This window comes from Anomaloglossus baeobatrachus, chromosome 3 (assembly GCF_048569485.1).
Source record: "Anomaloglossus baeobatrachus isolate aAnoBae1 chromosome 3, aAnoBae1.hap1, whole genome shotgun sequence".
Classification (NCBI taxonomy): Eukaryota; Metazoa; Chordata; class Amphibia; order Anura; family Aromobatidae; genus Anomaloglossus; species Anomaloglossus baeobatrachus.
Window position 1 is genome coordinate 162,514,611 of NC_134355.1, and position 16,692 is coordinate 162,531,302.

At 43.4% G+C, this 16,692-nt stretch overlaps 1 protein-coding gene across 12 annotated transcripts in view; it reads right to left on the reverse strand.

The window, feature by feature from the left end:
- SYNE1 (spectrin repeat containing nuclear envelope protein 1) overlaps positions 1-16,692 on the reverse strand; it is a 672,549-nt gene that overhangs the window by 65,950 nt on the left and 589,907 nt on the right. For all 12 annotated transcript variants that reach the window (XM_075339554.1, XM_075339558.1, XM_075339562.1 and 9 more), the window contains 2 exons: positions 16,464-16,630; positions 538-700 (listed from right to left, as the gene is read on the reverse strand). In XM_075339554.1, the coding sequence (XP_075195669.1) occupies positions 538-700; positions 16,464-16,630 (330 nt within the window). The remainder of the gene's footprint in view (positions 1-537; positions 701-16,463; positions 16,631-16,692) is intronic.

The window sequence follows — 16,692 nt, forward strand, 5'->3', positions numbered from 1 at the left end:
CAAGAAAACATTATATTGGCCTACATTGGGGGAATAGATACATTTTTCCTACACACTAGAACCTGGCGTCCTGGAGCAGTGTGCACAGAGCCTTAGCTGCTCATCTTCTAAGTGACAGATTTGTGATTTGGTAGTATAATATAGATCACAAGGAATAAAGGACTCATATGGGATCTTCAGGTTTGGGTATTAAATTATCCTATAAAATGACATTTTCAACTGCAACAAGCTCAGGACAATATGACAAATGCAGGGGAGAAATGAAGAATGCAATGATTCAGCAGCCTCATACACCATGCATTTAGGATATTAGTGTTGCTTAGATTGTCTCATCCATTTCATCAGGATAATTATAGGAACATACCTGTTTGGATGGTGGCCACTGAGCTGTTTTCTTAGTTCCACCGCCGGTGCATTGATGGCCAAGTGCGCTCATACACTTGGACCTCCCTGACGCGGAGCCAATGCTATTTACCGTTTCACTCTTTTTCTCCTGTTATAGGCAGGAGTGATGTACCATACTTATTTAGGGTTTACCTGCTGTTCATTAAGTTTCCTTTGTATCTCTTCAGAATCACTGGTTTCATAGACGATAGGCTTGGACAGCTCAGACTCAATATGACCCAGCCATGTTCTTAGGCTGCTCATGTTCTTATCCAGTTGTTGCACTGCCAGCAATGTCTCCTTTAATTTCTTCACTCTGGAGAGAGGAAATAAACACTTTACTATTTCAGGAATTAGCAAAAACCATTAGTTCTGCAGAAAATAAGCTTCATTAACGTGATATAATGTGTTAAACAGTTATCACAATGATCTTATTTGGATATTTTTAGATAGACGTGGCGAATATAAGTATCTTATTAATGCACTTGTACTATCAAAATAAGAAATAACAGTTTCATCACCACATCAACATGCCCATTAGTGCAAAGGATCCTCTGATCTTTACAGGTGATCATAAGGATTCCAAAATAATCCATATTGGTGTTTCATCAGCCCTCAGAAAATAATCCATCTTTATTCTTCACCGTGAAAAACATAATGCAAACATGAGAAAGAGAGCGAATCGTAAAGATAGGACTTGTTACGGGAGCATATTATATACAGTGCCTTCAAGAAGTATTCATACCCCATCAACTTGTTCACATTTTTTCATGTTCCACCCATAAACTTACTTTTATATCATTGGGATTGTATATGTTATTTCAAGTATTCTAGAAATATATCTTTATAGAAACCATGTACCATTTTCTTTATATTTAAAAACACTTGTTACTTATTGTTGGTATATCACATAAAACCCCAATAAAATATATTTAAGTTTGTGGGTGTGCTGTGAAAAAATGTGGAAAAGTTCAAGGGTTTGAATATTTTTTCAAGTGCTTGTGTGCATTATGTTTCAAACTATGAAGAATGAAGATGGATTACTTTATAAAGAGTGCTGGATTGTGATTGTGGATTCCTTCGGAATATTTGCCTTTTAAATCTTTGCTTTTCTCCAGATATCTTCTTTTTTATTCTTTGTTTGTTGTTTATCGTTTGCCAAGGGGACCACTAGACAGTAGCAGGGCCAAGAATAAGCAGTGCTTACAAGCTTGTGAGCTTGTAAGCACTGCCTGAGGTTGGAACACAGCTCCTGATCCCAGCCACCCCTCTCATGACTCAGTGTGATTCCGATGCTGCAGAGGCAAGGCTGCCTCAGATATCAACACCAGAGCGCACATCATTCAAGCCAGCGGTGCTGGCATCCTACTGGACTGAAGTGTCACCCAACCAGGTGCCCCAGCCCCCAGGAATCTGCAAATCAGGTGCGTTCCTGCTCAAAAAATGTGAACTCTATAACACCAAGAGAGTTCTTTCTGTACATTTGCATACTAACCCTTGTCGGGTCCATCAGGTCAATGTGACCCAATGCAGATTGGCAGAATTAGCGATTTTTTCATGGTACCAGACAAGGGTCAATTCTCCTGACATTGTACCTGTAAATTACCGGACTATAAAAAATGTTGATAAAGCTATGCACTTTCACTATCACACGTTACCCCTTATAGTCTTTCGGCTCCTCTTGGCTTTCTATTCCCACTAGCTTAGTCTCCCCCTGTTGACTAAAGTGTTGTCATCACATATAACCACAAGGTGATTTACAATACTTCAGCATGGGCCTTTTAAAAAATTTGAAGCATTTTTTCATTCTTCCCTAGGGAACAAGGGTATGTGCGTACATTGAAATTTCTGCACCATTTCTGCATCTCTTGGCATGAAAAACATGTTTTTTATGCATTTTTATTGAATGTTCGGTGAGAGGAACAAAATTATAATCTTGTGATACCTTGTGATAACACGGTACCAAAACCTTTTCACTTATGCATTTTTGTAGCGTTTTTCTACTGTTTTTGATGCGTTTTAAAATGGAAGTCAATGGGTGAAAAAATGCTGCAAAAACGCTGACAAAATTGACATGCTGCATATTATTTTTGGCACCAAATGTACAAAGAGATAATAAACACCTGCACTACACTTCAGGATTCTCATTGACTTTGCTGGGGTATTGCTTTGTTTGCAGTATTGTTTCAAATCTGTACTCAAATGCGCATCAAAAAAGCGATAAAAACGCAGTGTGCACACAGCCTTAGGGCTCCAACACACATTCGTTAAAACCACGCACGTGTGATACGGGCCGTTTTTCGGGTCCGTTTTCTGTTTTTTAGGTCCGTTTTTATGGTATGTGTGGCCAGCGTGTGTATCCCGTATGCTAATCGTATGTGCGTGTGGAATGTCCGTGTGTGCGTGAGTGAAATAACTGACATGTGTGTGTGTTGTCCGTGTAAAATGTTCCGTGTGTGTGTGTGATGCACAATGTCGTTGATACATGTCGGCAGACAGCAGACAGAGTTGCGCGATGAGAATGAACTCAGGTGAACTTCACCCGACTTCATTGTCATGCTGCGGCTCTGTCTGTGTGCCGCGTACTGATTAGCGGTCACCCGTGAAGGACTCACCGGTGACCGCTAATCCCCTGACTGAATTGAGCAGCCGTCTCTCATACTTACCGTTCCCCGATCTCCGGCGCGGCGCTGCACGGCTGTTATAAAAACTTCGGCGGCTTTTACTATTTTGAAAAAGCCGGCCGCTCATTAATCAATCTCGTATTCCCTGCTTTACCCGCCCACCGGCGCCTGTGATTGGTTGCAGTCACACACGCCCACCACGCTGAGTGACAGCTGTCTCACTGCACCCAATCACAGCAGCCGGTGGGCGTGTCTATACTGTGCAGTAAAATAAATAAATAATTAAAAAAAACGGCGTGCGGTCCCCCCCATTTTAATACCAGCCAGATAAAGCCATATGGCTGAAGGCTGGTATTCTCAGGATGGGGAGCCCCCCGTTATGGGGAGCCCCCCAGCCTAACAATATCAGTCAGCAGCCGCCCAGAATTGCCGCATACATTATATGCGACAGTTCTGGGACTGTACCCGGCTCTTCCCGATTTGCCCTGGTGCGTTGGCAAATCGGGGTAATAAGGAGTTATTGGCAGCCCATAGTTGCCAATAAGTCCTAGATTAATCATGTCAGGCGTCTCCCCGAGATACCTTCCATGATTAATCTGTAAGTGACATTTAAAAAACACACACACCCAAAAAAATAATTTATTAGAAATAAAAAACACTAACAAAGTCCCTCATCACCAATTTATTAACCCCGACAAAGCCCTCCATGTCCGGCGTATTCCACGGACCTCCAGCGTCGCTTCCAGCTCTGCTACATGCAGGTGACAGGAGCTGCAGAATATACAGCCGCTCCTGTCAGCTCCACACAACAAATGAGGTGAGTAGCGCGATCAGCTGAGCTGACACTGAGGTTACCCGCGGCCACCGCTGGATCCAGCGGTGACCGTGAGTTACCTGACTGACAGCAGCTGATCGCGCTACTCACCTCATTTGTTGCGTGGAGCTGACAGGAGCGGCTGTATATTCTGCATCTCCTGTCACCTGCATGTAGCAGAGCTGGAAGCGACGCTGGAGGTCCGTGGATTACGCCGGACATGGAGGGCTTTGTCGGGGTTAATAAATTGGTGATGAGGGACTTTGTTAGTGTTTTTTATTTCTAATAAATTATTTTTTTGGGTGTGTGTGTTTTTTAAATGTCACTTACAGATTAATCATGGAAGGTATCTTGGGGAGACGCCTGACATGATTAATCTAGGACTTATTGGCAACTATGGGCTGCCAATAACTCCTTATTACCCCGATTTGCCAACGCACCAGGGCAAATCGGGAAGAGCCGGGTACAGTCCCAGAACTGTCGCATATAATGAATGCGGCAATTCTGGGCGGCTGCTGACTGATATTGTTAGGCTGGGGGGCTCCCCATAACGTGGGGCTCCCCATCCTGAGAATCCCAGTCTTCAGCCGTATGGCTTTATCTGGCTGGTATTAAAATGGGGGGGGACCGCACGCCGTTTTTTTTAATTATTTATTTATTTATTTATTTTACTGCACAGTATAGACACGCCCACCGGCTGCTGTGATTGGGTGCAGTGAGACACCTGTCACTCAGCGTGGTGGGCGTGTGTGACTGCAACCAATCACAGGCGCCGGTGGGCGGGTAAAGCAGGGAATACGAGATTGATTAATGGGCGGCCGGCTTTTTCAAAATAGTAAAAGCCGCCGAAGTTTTTATAACAGCCGTGGAGCGCCGCGCCGGAGATCAGGGAACGGTAAGTATGAGAGAGGGGGGGAACTGACCGACAGACAGCTAGAGGGACAGATAAGACAGAGAGACCGACCGACAGACATAGAGACCGACCAACGGACTAAGGGAGAGAACGAAACAGAAAAAGAAAAAAGACCGACATCACATGAAAAAAGCACAAAACGTACAGGGAGCAAACAGAGATGCGTCCGTGTCACTCGGACGTGCGCACAGACCCATTGACTTTCATTGGGTCCATGCTGCGTGTTGCGTGCAGAAAACGGACATGCTGCCGTGCAAAACGCACACAGGTACGGATCACGGACACGGACAAACGGACATGCATCAAAAACGCACGTGGAGCTTTTATCATACAATAACATTGGTGCACGTTTGGCCGTGTCTCCAGTATACACGGAAACAGACCAAACACGCACAAGTTTCACGGATGTGTGTTTCAGGCCTTAAAGGGAATCTGTCAGCAGGTTTTTGCTTTGTAAGCTGAAGTCAGCATGCTTCAAGGGTTAACATAGGAAATTCAGGGCTGCCTGTTTTAGGCTAGGTTCGCACACTGCGTCTTTTTGACGCTGCGTTTTTGTGCGTTTTTGGCCGCTAAAAACGCACAAAAACGCACCTGCGTCGAAAAAACGCATCAAAAAACGCATGCGTTTTTGCCGCGATTTGGTGCGTTTTTGGCTGCGTTTTGCTGCGTTTTTGATCTCTGCGTTTTTCTGCGGTTTTCCAATGCATTGCATGGGGGAAAACGCAGAAAAACGCAGGAAAGAACTGACATGTCCATTTTTTTTTCTTAACTCAAAAACGCAGGTAAAAAACAGATGTGTGTGGACAGCAAAAATGAAAACTCATAGACTTTGCTGGGGAAGCAAAGTCCTGCTGTTTTGAGGCCAAAAACGCGCAAAAACGCCGCGAAAAACGCACTGTGCGCACATAGCCTTAGTCTGAGGAGTTGTTTATTTGCTATGTTTGTTTAAGCAGCAGGACCCTTATCATTGCAGGATTACAAGGTCACACATACAGGAGTCCAGCATGCCCCCTCCTGTGGTTGACACCTCACTGTCAATGTACAATCAATCACTACTGAGAGCCTGGTGTGGGCGAGGAAGCTCACTCAGCTCTGCTAGATGACTACAACTAAAAAATCTGATTGCGTCAGGCTGCACCCAGTAAACTAAGTGATACATCGTTGGATTTAGGAGCTCTTTGCTTAAATCATGCTGCTCTCAGATGAGGTAGCAAAAACCTGCTGATAGATTCCCTTTAAGGGGCCCTTTATCTCTACTCACTGAATTTTAAGCACTCAGCACTAAAATTTAAAGATGTGTCAGACAATATAGGATATTGAAATAATTTGCAGTTGCAGAAACCATCACAATTACTTGGTGTCAATACGTACCCTAACAGAATATCATCCTGCACAAATCCAACATGACTATAAGAATCCATTCTATTTCTATCCATAAAAGAGCCTCAAAAAGTGTCACTTTGTCTAATCCCTGTTTATATTACACTACAATACATATTGCTGACCTCTAACTCGCCAGGATATATTTAGATTACTACATAAACCGGCATCCTGACAACAGGCTGGTTGCTTGGGGCTGGCAAAACATAACACATGCACTGTAGCTGCTTAGTGGCAATCCAAGACTGCGGACAAACAATACCACTGCAAACTGGCATACTGCACATCACCAACTGTAAAAATATACTTTTTAAAATATATTGTTAAAATATATTTTTTTTCCTATGTGTATAGAGATAGGTAGACAGATATACACTGAATATAGCTGTGAGAAAAATATATACATATACTATATTTTATAATATATATATATATATATATATATATATATATATATATATATATATATATATATATATATATACGGTATATATATATATATATATATATATATATATATATATATATATATATACACATAACGAATAAAGGATCGGCACTCCAAACTTCATAAACGATTATACGGGATTTATTCCATATTTATTCAGGATACAAGCAAAGAAAAGAATAATTGTGGAATAAATCGCTTATAGTCACTAATGAGGTTTGGAGTGCCGATCCTCTATTTGATGCATATTGTGGATGCCTTCCCTGGATTCGCGCACCGTGGCTTGTGAGCGCTGCCTGGATATTTTGATATATATACATATATATATATATATATAGCAGGTGAAATAAGTATTGAACATGTCACCAATTTTCTTAGCAAATATACACAGACACACATACATGTGTGTGTATGTATATATATATACACAGTATATATAAGGTCTGATATGTAGAGAAACACATTTACACATATATGTGTGTACTGTATACACTTTTTCCCTTCGTCATAAAGCCACACATAGTTTCCAGCTCACATGCCTCAGTGACTTCTCAAAGACACATGGGGATATGTGATATCTCATAAACATACATTATATATATATATATATATATATATATATATATATATATGGTATATATATGTGTATGGAATGTTCATACAAGATAACGGTGCTGAAATCTAGTCTACAATACACCCGCATGGGCACTGAAAACATAATAAAGTACCACACAGCACAGAGTCGTCGTACTAAAATAAGTTGCCACCAAGTCACAAGTAAGTAACGGGTTGAGGATAAAGTTCACCAAGGACACAAGTTACCATTTATTTATTCAGGATCAGTAGCTAAAATCAATAGCACAAAGACCAATGACATGATGGGTTCTCCAATATGCAGACTTATTTCATGGTTTACATTTTTTGGTTACTGCCTAAATACATTTGCAAATCTATATTGGAAAGGTTAATCATGCATATGTTACAAACAGATGAAAAAACTTCATTTAGTATGAATGTAAAAGTATAAAAAAACAACAAAACCAACCAAAACAAAAGGTTTCCTGGGAATTGTGACCTTTGTTTTACTGCACTGGGCATACGAATAGACAACACTTAATAATGGGCATGCAAGAAAAGTACAGTATAACAAGATTCCTGCCTTGAGACATCACAGTCGCAGTCTGGAAGCTCCGAATCCTCAATGCTGTCCTCCGCCATTTTATGTGAACCCAAATCAGCAATGGCTGCTGCCAGCACCATGAAAGTACTCATCAGGAAAAGCAAAACCATGAGCAAGTTAATGCCCACTGTGTAATAACGACCTTCTCACTTCTGTGTGTAGAAGAGAAATGACACCAACGAACAACTACAACACTCGGGAGGGACTGCAATGTGAGAACGAGTGTTTGGACAACTGGTCATGTTTCTAAAAAAAGGATCCCCTCAGGAGAATGTGGAGGATCGGTCTCCAGGAATGCCGTCTGCATCAGTGATACGTCCTTGCAGTGCAGGGCACGCTGGTATAGAACAAAAGTTTACACCCATGATTACGATGCCAAATCAATGGCCGAACTATACAGAACGTGGCTTCCAATATAATGAAGCATAGAAGGATCTAAACCCACAAATAGGTCAGTGGTGGAGAAACTATGGGAACAGCTAGAAGACAACTTGCAGCTGTCATGACCTGCAGGTAGTTGTAGTTTGCAAATACTGTGAGAACCACAGGTTGGAGATCAATGCCGTACGATGATTACGCCTAAAGAACAAGCACAAAGGAGCAGAAGCACTTCACCAAATCAGCAAGGGCCGATCATACCTCAAACCCCCTGTGTAAGGCTTGATGGATGTACAGAATACCTGAGAAGCCCATATCATTCACTTACCAAGTATCACTGTCACGCTCGCTGTATATCTTCACATGTCTAATGTTTAACTAAACAGATGCTTCTCTACAGCCGAAGGACCTACAGAGGAACCAGGAGGCCCTGAGAATCTAATGGACATTGTATCTCACTACATATTGTAGGTTGTAGAAGATAGAATATGGCCGACAAGCTGAACAAAAGACAATGTAATACCCTGTATGTGACAGATACAGCAAGCGCCAACTGAACGCCATTTGCATTGTTACCCCCAATGGAAGGCATGCTACCTGGATAGAGGAGGAACACATAATAAATAATACAAGCACTACTAATGTCAGGTTTGAGCTAACAAAACATTCCATAAACTGGCCAAAAAATAACACATATAAAATTCTCCAGTGTGACGCTCCCATGTAAGGTCCGGGAAAATTATCCAACTGTTATAGAAGATCAAGTCTAATTCATTAAATAATACAACACGTTTCGGCTGTAGCAAAGCCTTCATCAGGTATAAAATATATTACAAAATGTTTTCCCATAATATCAGATATTTTATATAATCTGACTACTTCTAACTAAACTGAGAATTAATCAGCAGTGAATGGAGAAGGAAGGGTGGAGACAATTGCAAGAAACACCACACCTAGGTGCTGTTCCGTGCCTAATCGACTGTGGTATTCCAAAGGAGGAATTTCTTCACAGCAATACCATGTGAGCGGCAATCCACCTCCGGGATCAGCTGGAACATTGTTGTCACGGCAGTCACTCTGCATTTTTGAGACTAGTAACAGGATCAGGACTATAGTCTCTTATTGCCATCTGAGACTCTCTATATTAAATGTATTTATTCTTTTTTGGGTGTGGCAAGGGTTAATGTCAGTTTTCCTTGCCAGAAGCATCTGACTCCTGGTCAGGTGTTTTGGGTTTGGGACTATTCCCATTCCCTTTATATACCCTGTGCTCACAGCAGAGGGTGCCGGTTTTTCTCATTGCCATTTGAATTCTGGGCCTGGAGGTGAAAGGAGCTGCTTGAGTCCTTGCTGTTGGTTTCAGTGTAGGCTGCAGTACTGGTGCCTGACTACAGCTGTAGAGTTTCTCTGTTGTTTTCCCCCCTGTCTGTCTCACCTACCCTTGGTGTGTAGTTTTAGTGCAGTGATGAGATTAGTGATCCTTACCTTCCCACTCACTAGCCAGGGCTTACTGCAGGGTTCCTCGAGGCTTCAGGTTCCTGCTCGGAGACAGGTGAGGAAGCTGTATAGGAACTGGCTAGGAGTGCAGGATACAGCGGCAGGTAAGTGGAGGAAGTGTATATCTTCCCTCTCACTAGCATCAGGGCCCACCATTATTGTGTCCCTGGTGTACCCTTTGTTTGTCTCTGGTAAAACCCATGAAAAACTTTGTTCCAGCACATATGGAGTAAAAACTTCTTTTATTGGAAAAATTGTACTAAAACACACATGGATGGCAGGTGAAAAAAACACAGCAAACTGGCCCCAGAAACACCAGTTTACGCGTTTCGAGGCATGCACCTCTTAATCATGGAGGTTATGATTAAGAGGCACACGTCTCGAAACGCGTAAACCGGTGTTTCTGGGGCCAGTTTGCTGTGTTTTTTCATCTGCCATCCATGTGTGTTTTAGTACAATTTTTCCAATAAAAGAAGTTTTTACTCCATATGTGCTGGAACAAAGTTTTTCTTGGATTGCCTTGGATGGATGCCGTGCACTTGGAGGAACAGGTGAGCTGGATGCCTTTGCTTTTTTTGGTATTGGTAAAACCCATGTTTGTTGTGTGTTTTACCTCATGCCGAACCTACCCTAACTCTGGGTCGTTACAATTGTAGAGTATAATTCATGCTCTTTTGCACTATTCCATGTTCAATCTTCCATTAATTCTCATCTTCCTCCCTTTCATCAGCGCCGCATTATCTCCCTCTCTTTCCTCTCAGGAAACGTTTAATTCCATAAGCTGATTATCAAAGGGAATCTGTCAACAGGTTTTTGCCACCCCATCTGAGAGCTGTATGATGTAGGTACAGAGACCCTAATACCAGCAATGTATCACTTACTGAGTTATTCTCATTAAAGCGGTGGTCCCCAAACGTTTTTTCACCATGGACCAGCTTCATGCAATGTTTCCAAGGACCAGGAAGAGAGATGATCATGTGCATAACAAAACACAAAAATGTGTATATTGTATGATGTAATTATTACATAAATGTGACCCAATGCACCAGAATGCAAAATCAGTGGGCGCGCTGAGCTTTTTTCCCCTGCAGCAATACAGTGCCACCATCTGGTGGTGAAGGATTAGCTTGGGGGCTTAATTTAAGAGGGCTGAATTTATCTGTGCATAAGAAAACTGGGTGTACAAGCGCAGAAAAGACATACAGATGGATGTAGACATTTATCATTTTTTTACTGATTCACAACCCTGTCATTGGGGACCCCTGCACTAGAGGATTACTTGCCCAGCTGCCAGGTAGTCCAACTATGCCCCTATCAACGACTGGCAGCTTTCTGCCTATGCACAGTGTACACAGAAAGCTGCCAATCAGTGGTGTGGGCAGGGTTATACAGAGCTCAGAATTCCGATAATTGGTAACTATGCAACAGATAAAACTGATTTTATCAAAATTGCCGCAAGTAGCCCAGTAAGTGTTACATCACTGGAATCAGGGTCTCTGTCTCACCATCAGGCTGTTCTCAGATGGGGTAACAAAAACCTGCTGACAGATTCCCTTTAATCTAGCTCTGATCTTTCATTCTCCCAGGTTGAAATTCCCATTGTAATGTCCATGAACTTTATGATAAAATATACTTCCAATTTCTCAAATCTCATGCACACGTTGTTCTTTTTAGAATTTAGCATTTTGTTGTGTTTTTGCCAAGATGCAGTATGTCAATTCTTTCAGCATTTTTGCAGCACTTTCTATCTTTTCAAAGGAATGGGTCAAAAATGTAAATAAAAACGCTGCAAAAATACACGTAAAAATAGACATATTGTGATTTTTGGTGCAGAAAAAATATGCTGCAAAAATTGTAATATCTGACCATGCTCTTAAGACCTGGTTCAGAACAGATAATAGAGTCATTTTATCTAAGATTTACTAAGTGAAAAATTCATAGATATTGAAAAAATCTTTTAATGAAATAATCAGTCGTGTGAATAATTTTCACACTGAAGTTTAAAGTGAAAAGTGTTACAGAGATGTCACGGCTGTAAATAGTGATGTGAGAAAACCAAAAGCACCACAACTCTGTCTATATAGGAATGGAGGAGATGATACATAGGCATGCAGTGTAAACCTGGCACAGACGTGTGAGAGAACCCTGAGTGACAGGAAACAGGGCCAAGGGACGGGCCGCAGACTGCTCAAGACACAAAGAGCTGAAGCCGGTTCCTCCAGAGCTTGTCACTTGACACTATGGCAATAAACAGCATGTTGTCCTAATGCTCACAGCTTTCCTACTACTTGTAATTAATGGAGGGCACCGTCTCTCGCTGAAGAGAACAGAGTCTTATTCATAGGCAAAGCACCATGGCTAATAAAGTATCCAAATCAGGTCTCCTCCTGAGGAAAGAAAACTAATTCATCCGAGTCAGACCAGTGATCCTTTATCTTCACTCTTCATCTCTCTAGGACGATTTACGAGACCGGTGTAAAGGGGTTGGTCACTTCATCTTTATTTTTACAAATGTGTTGTGGACATGATTTTGTGGCACTTTCCCATAATTTAGCATTAGCAGATTCTCCTCCTTCACCACAAACTGCACAGCTATTCTAGCCTCAAAATGGCTGGTGAAGAGTCATGGCACAAGCCTCACTATCAAATTATGCTGGTTGGAAAATAGTTTTCCCAGGTGAGGTGATTTGTAATTAGAGGACGCTGATGAACTGGTCACAGGTTCTTCCATCAGCAGCCATTTTGTGGACAGGAGTGTTGTGTAGTCTGTGAGGAAAGCGGCAATAAAACATATAGGAGGAGGACCTGTAATACTTATATATTAGTAAGTGCCACAAAATCATGTCCTCAACACATTTTCTTAAATGAAGTAAAAATGTCCAACCCCTTTAACTGAACAAGCCTGCAGCTGAAGGGCTTTGTCCAAACTTTATAGCCCATTTACAGCCTGTGATCGACTTATCTCCATAGGTCTGGCTGCTGCAACTACATGTAATCTGTTTGTGTTACCAGAGGAAAATGACGTATAAGGCCGGGTTCACATCATGTTTTTGCTACACATCAGTGGTTCTGTCAGGAATTTCGTCTGAAGCTCAGGAAATCAAGATACTGTCCCTGATATTTTAAGGAGTGGTCCAACATCAAACTAAATTTCATTCTAGATCTCTAAACTATTTTCTAATATAACTGTATTAAAAATTAAAATATCCTACCATTTACTAACTACAGCACATCTGCTATTTTATTTTTTTCCTATTTCATGTGTGATGATACTTCGTTTGAGAATCCCAGTGCATGCTGGGATACTCAAATGAAGTGTCATCAGAGCAGGGGGCAGAGGCGGCGGTCACTGTTACAGCCCCTGCCCCTTCCCTGAAACGAAGCGTCATCAGTGACGCTCATTTCAGGGGCTGTGCCTGTGGCGCCCTGGACAAGCTAGGTCGTCACAGGTACTGCAACAACACACCCCACACCCCGGTTAGGCACATCAGCCGCACACACAAAATCCTTGTTGCCTCCCTCCAGGGGCTGATGTCCACACCAGGTGGGGTGGAGCCAGGCGGTTGGCCCCACGCACCGAGGAGTTCACAGTCCTGGAGGCGGGAAAAACGGCAGGGTTAGGAAAGTTAGGAAAAAGTGAAAGGAGAGGAGTGAAGTAGTAGTGGAGGAGCTGACTGACCGTGTCCAGGTACGTGGCCCGGGCACAGAAACAGCAAGGTTGGCAGATGGTGGTGACCGTCTGCAGGCGAGGCCGATTGCCGCACAACCGTAAGGACCGGGGACGGGCGGTGGTCCGCCGGTACCAGACCGGGGAGCGAATAGAGGCCAGCACCATTCGGCAGGGCCTGCGGACCTCGACCAGGCTTGGAGTCGCCGTTAAACCGGTCAAATCCGTCAGCGACGGGAACCTCTGGGGTTTCCCAGCAGCAAAGACCCGACTGAAGGCAACCGCTCAACCGTGAAGGGAAATACAGCTACCGCCACAGCTAGGGTTCCCAGGGCCAGCGCCTGCGGGCAAAAAGGGGCTCCTCCGGCAAATATACTGCTGGGGAGCGGGTTACCGGTGGGAAGCCATCGGGGCCGAGAACACAACACCGGTGCAGGGAGAGACAGTTACCGCCAACCTATCGGGAGTGACCGCCGCAGCCGTCTGTGGGACTCGTCCATCCAGCCGTTTGTTTTATCAGAGACTCCGTGTACGTTACTGGCTGAGTGAGTACCACCGTGCCGTCTGGCACTGCGCTGCCCCCGCGACCCTGCACCTGGCCAAGCCCCGCAATCCACCTTACAGTCAACAACTCCGGGCCCCGGGACTACCAAAATCCCCCTACCCACGGAGGGGAGAGAAACATCCCAGCTGCTCCCTGTCATCGCTCCCGGGATCCCTGTACAGAGCAGCAGTGGTGCCCCAACCTCACCACACACCGTGGGTGGCGTCACAAACCGACATCCCAAACCCCAACAGACCATCCGATTCACTCACGGGCGAGGAGCGCCGCTCGAGGTCCCGGGATCTGGCCCACCGCTCGAGCCACCGAGCAGCAGCAGCAGCCGGACCTGAGCCGCAAGCGCGGAGTCGAGCAGTGCACCCCCCGCCCGCGACATACCCATTCCTGCTTGGCCTCTGCTGTGAGCTGTGTGATCTGCACAGTGACAGCGCCCGCTCTGTTGTCAGCTCAGATCAGTAATGATCAGGTAGTAATAAAGCAGTGTCAGAATACCCAGCATGCAGGATACCAGTGCCACCCGTGCTAGTGACGTCACGGGTCCCCTGTATGTCGGTTATTGTCGCTGTTTTGCTGTCTGATTACTTATCTGAGCAGACAAACAGAGTGGATGCTGTCACTGTGCAGATATCACAATCCACAGCTTGCAGGGAGGCATACAGCAGGGACAAGCACAGGTCCTGAAACAAGTATCACTGATGAAGCTTCGTTTCAGGGATGGAACAGAGCAAACTCTACCCCGTGCTAGGATGACGCTTTGAGTTTCCCAGCATACACTGGGATTCTCAAAAAAAGAATCATTACCCAAGAAATAGGAACATGAAGTAGAACAGCCATTAAATAGTGTCGTTCGGGAACGGTAGAGAATTTTTAATACAAATATAATAGAAAATAGCTTAGATTATGGCTCTAAATAGATAGCATTTAGAATGAAATTTAGTTTGACTTCGGACCACCCCTTTAACTCCTTCACGTCATGGAGCGTGTGAGGTTAAGCCCCGCCCCCCGCCGCCAGCAGGTTGCGGCTATCGGCGCAAATATCAGCTGTTTTTAACAGCTGATGTGTGCCTGCATGTTCCGAGTGGAATCGCATTCCACCCGGAACATTTAACCCTTTACATCTCACTGCCAAAATCTGGCAGTGAGATGTATATGCGCGCGGCCATGATTTTTACTTACCGCCGCCCCCACAGGAAGTCACGTGCGTGATCACGTGACTTTCGGTGGTTGCCATGGTAGCACAGGGTCATGTGATGACGCCTGTAGCTATCATGACTCACTTCCTCTCAATGCCGGAATACAGCCGGCATTGAAAGTAAAGCACCGTATCTGCAGTTCTCAGCTGTGTAGCTGAGATCTGCAGATAGATAAGAGCGATCGGATTGCTGATCGTTATAGCCCCCTAGGGGAACTAGTAAAATAAAAAAAAAGTAAAGAAAAAGTTTAAAAAAATAAAAAAAAAACAAAAAAACCTAAAAGTTCAAATCACCCCCCTTTCGCCCCATTGAAAATTAAAGGGTTAAAAAAATAAAAAATATACACATATTTGGTATCGCCGCGTTCAGAAATGCCCGATCTATCAAAATATAAAATCAATTAATCTGATCAGTAAACGGCGTAGCAGCAAAAAAATTCCAAACGCCAAAATTACGTTTTTTTGGTCGCCGCAAGTTTTGCGCAAAATTCAATAACAAGCGATCAAAATGTAGCATCTGCGCAAAAATGATACCATTAGAAACGTCAGCTCAAGACGCAAAAAACAAGCCGTCACTGAGCCATAGATCCCAAAAAATGAGAACGTTACGGGTTTTGAAAAATGGCGCAAAACGTGCGCCACTTTTTTTGGACAAGCTTGTGAATTTTTTTTAACCCCTTAAATATAAGTAAACCTATACATGTTTGGTGTCTACAAACTCGCACCGACCTAAGGCATCCCACTGACACAACAGTTTTACCATATAGCGAACACGGTGAATAAAATATCCCAAAAACTATTGTACGATCACACTTTTTTTGCAATTTTTCCACACTTGGAATATTTTTGCCGTTTTCCAGTACACTATATGGTAAAACTTATGGTTTCACTTAAATGTACAACTCATCCCGCAAAAAACAAGCCCTCATATGGCAAGATTGACAGAAAAATAAAAAGGTTATGGCTCTAGGAAGAAGGGGAGCAAAAAACAAAAACGCAAAAACGGAAAGTGCCCGGGGGCTGAAGGGGTTAATGATATAGGAGTTACTTTGTGCTCTGTCTGACTTCATTTTTGGTAGTGTTTGCATTTTAGAGGCAGTGGCTAAAATGCAGTTGACTAAGTTTTTCTATGAATGAAGTCAGACAAAGAGAAAAGTGACTGACTGCTTCAGGAAACTCAATGGCCCTCTTGGTGGATATATTTTTCAAGGCTTCAGATGGAAACCCCAACAGGGCCGCTGATGCATGGTAAAAATGTGATGTGAACCTAGGCTTACCTGGCACATATTCACATGACTGGGTGACAAAATAATAATCGTCGCTTTAAGTTTACCAAAGAGAAAATAGTGAATTAAAGAGTCTTGAGCAAGGAACGCTCCACTATGACATCTATACACAGGTACATGTAAAAACGTGTGACTTACCGTGCACCAATAAGGTCTAAGAGATGTTGCCACCTGTCGTTAACTTTGCTCAGCTTGTACTCTATCTCTGAGGCCTTACTTTCATGGCTGGCCTTGGCAAGTCTTTCTCCCATTTGCTGAAGTTGCATTTTGTTGTCCCGGAAAACAGCAATTTCTTCCTGATAGTCCTATACAGCACAAAAGCATTATTACATTTTTCTTATTATTTAGGTCGCTGTGTATTATAGGA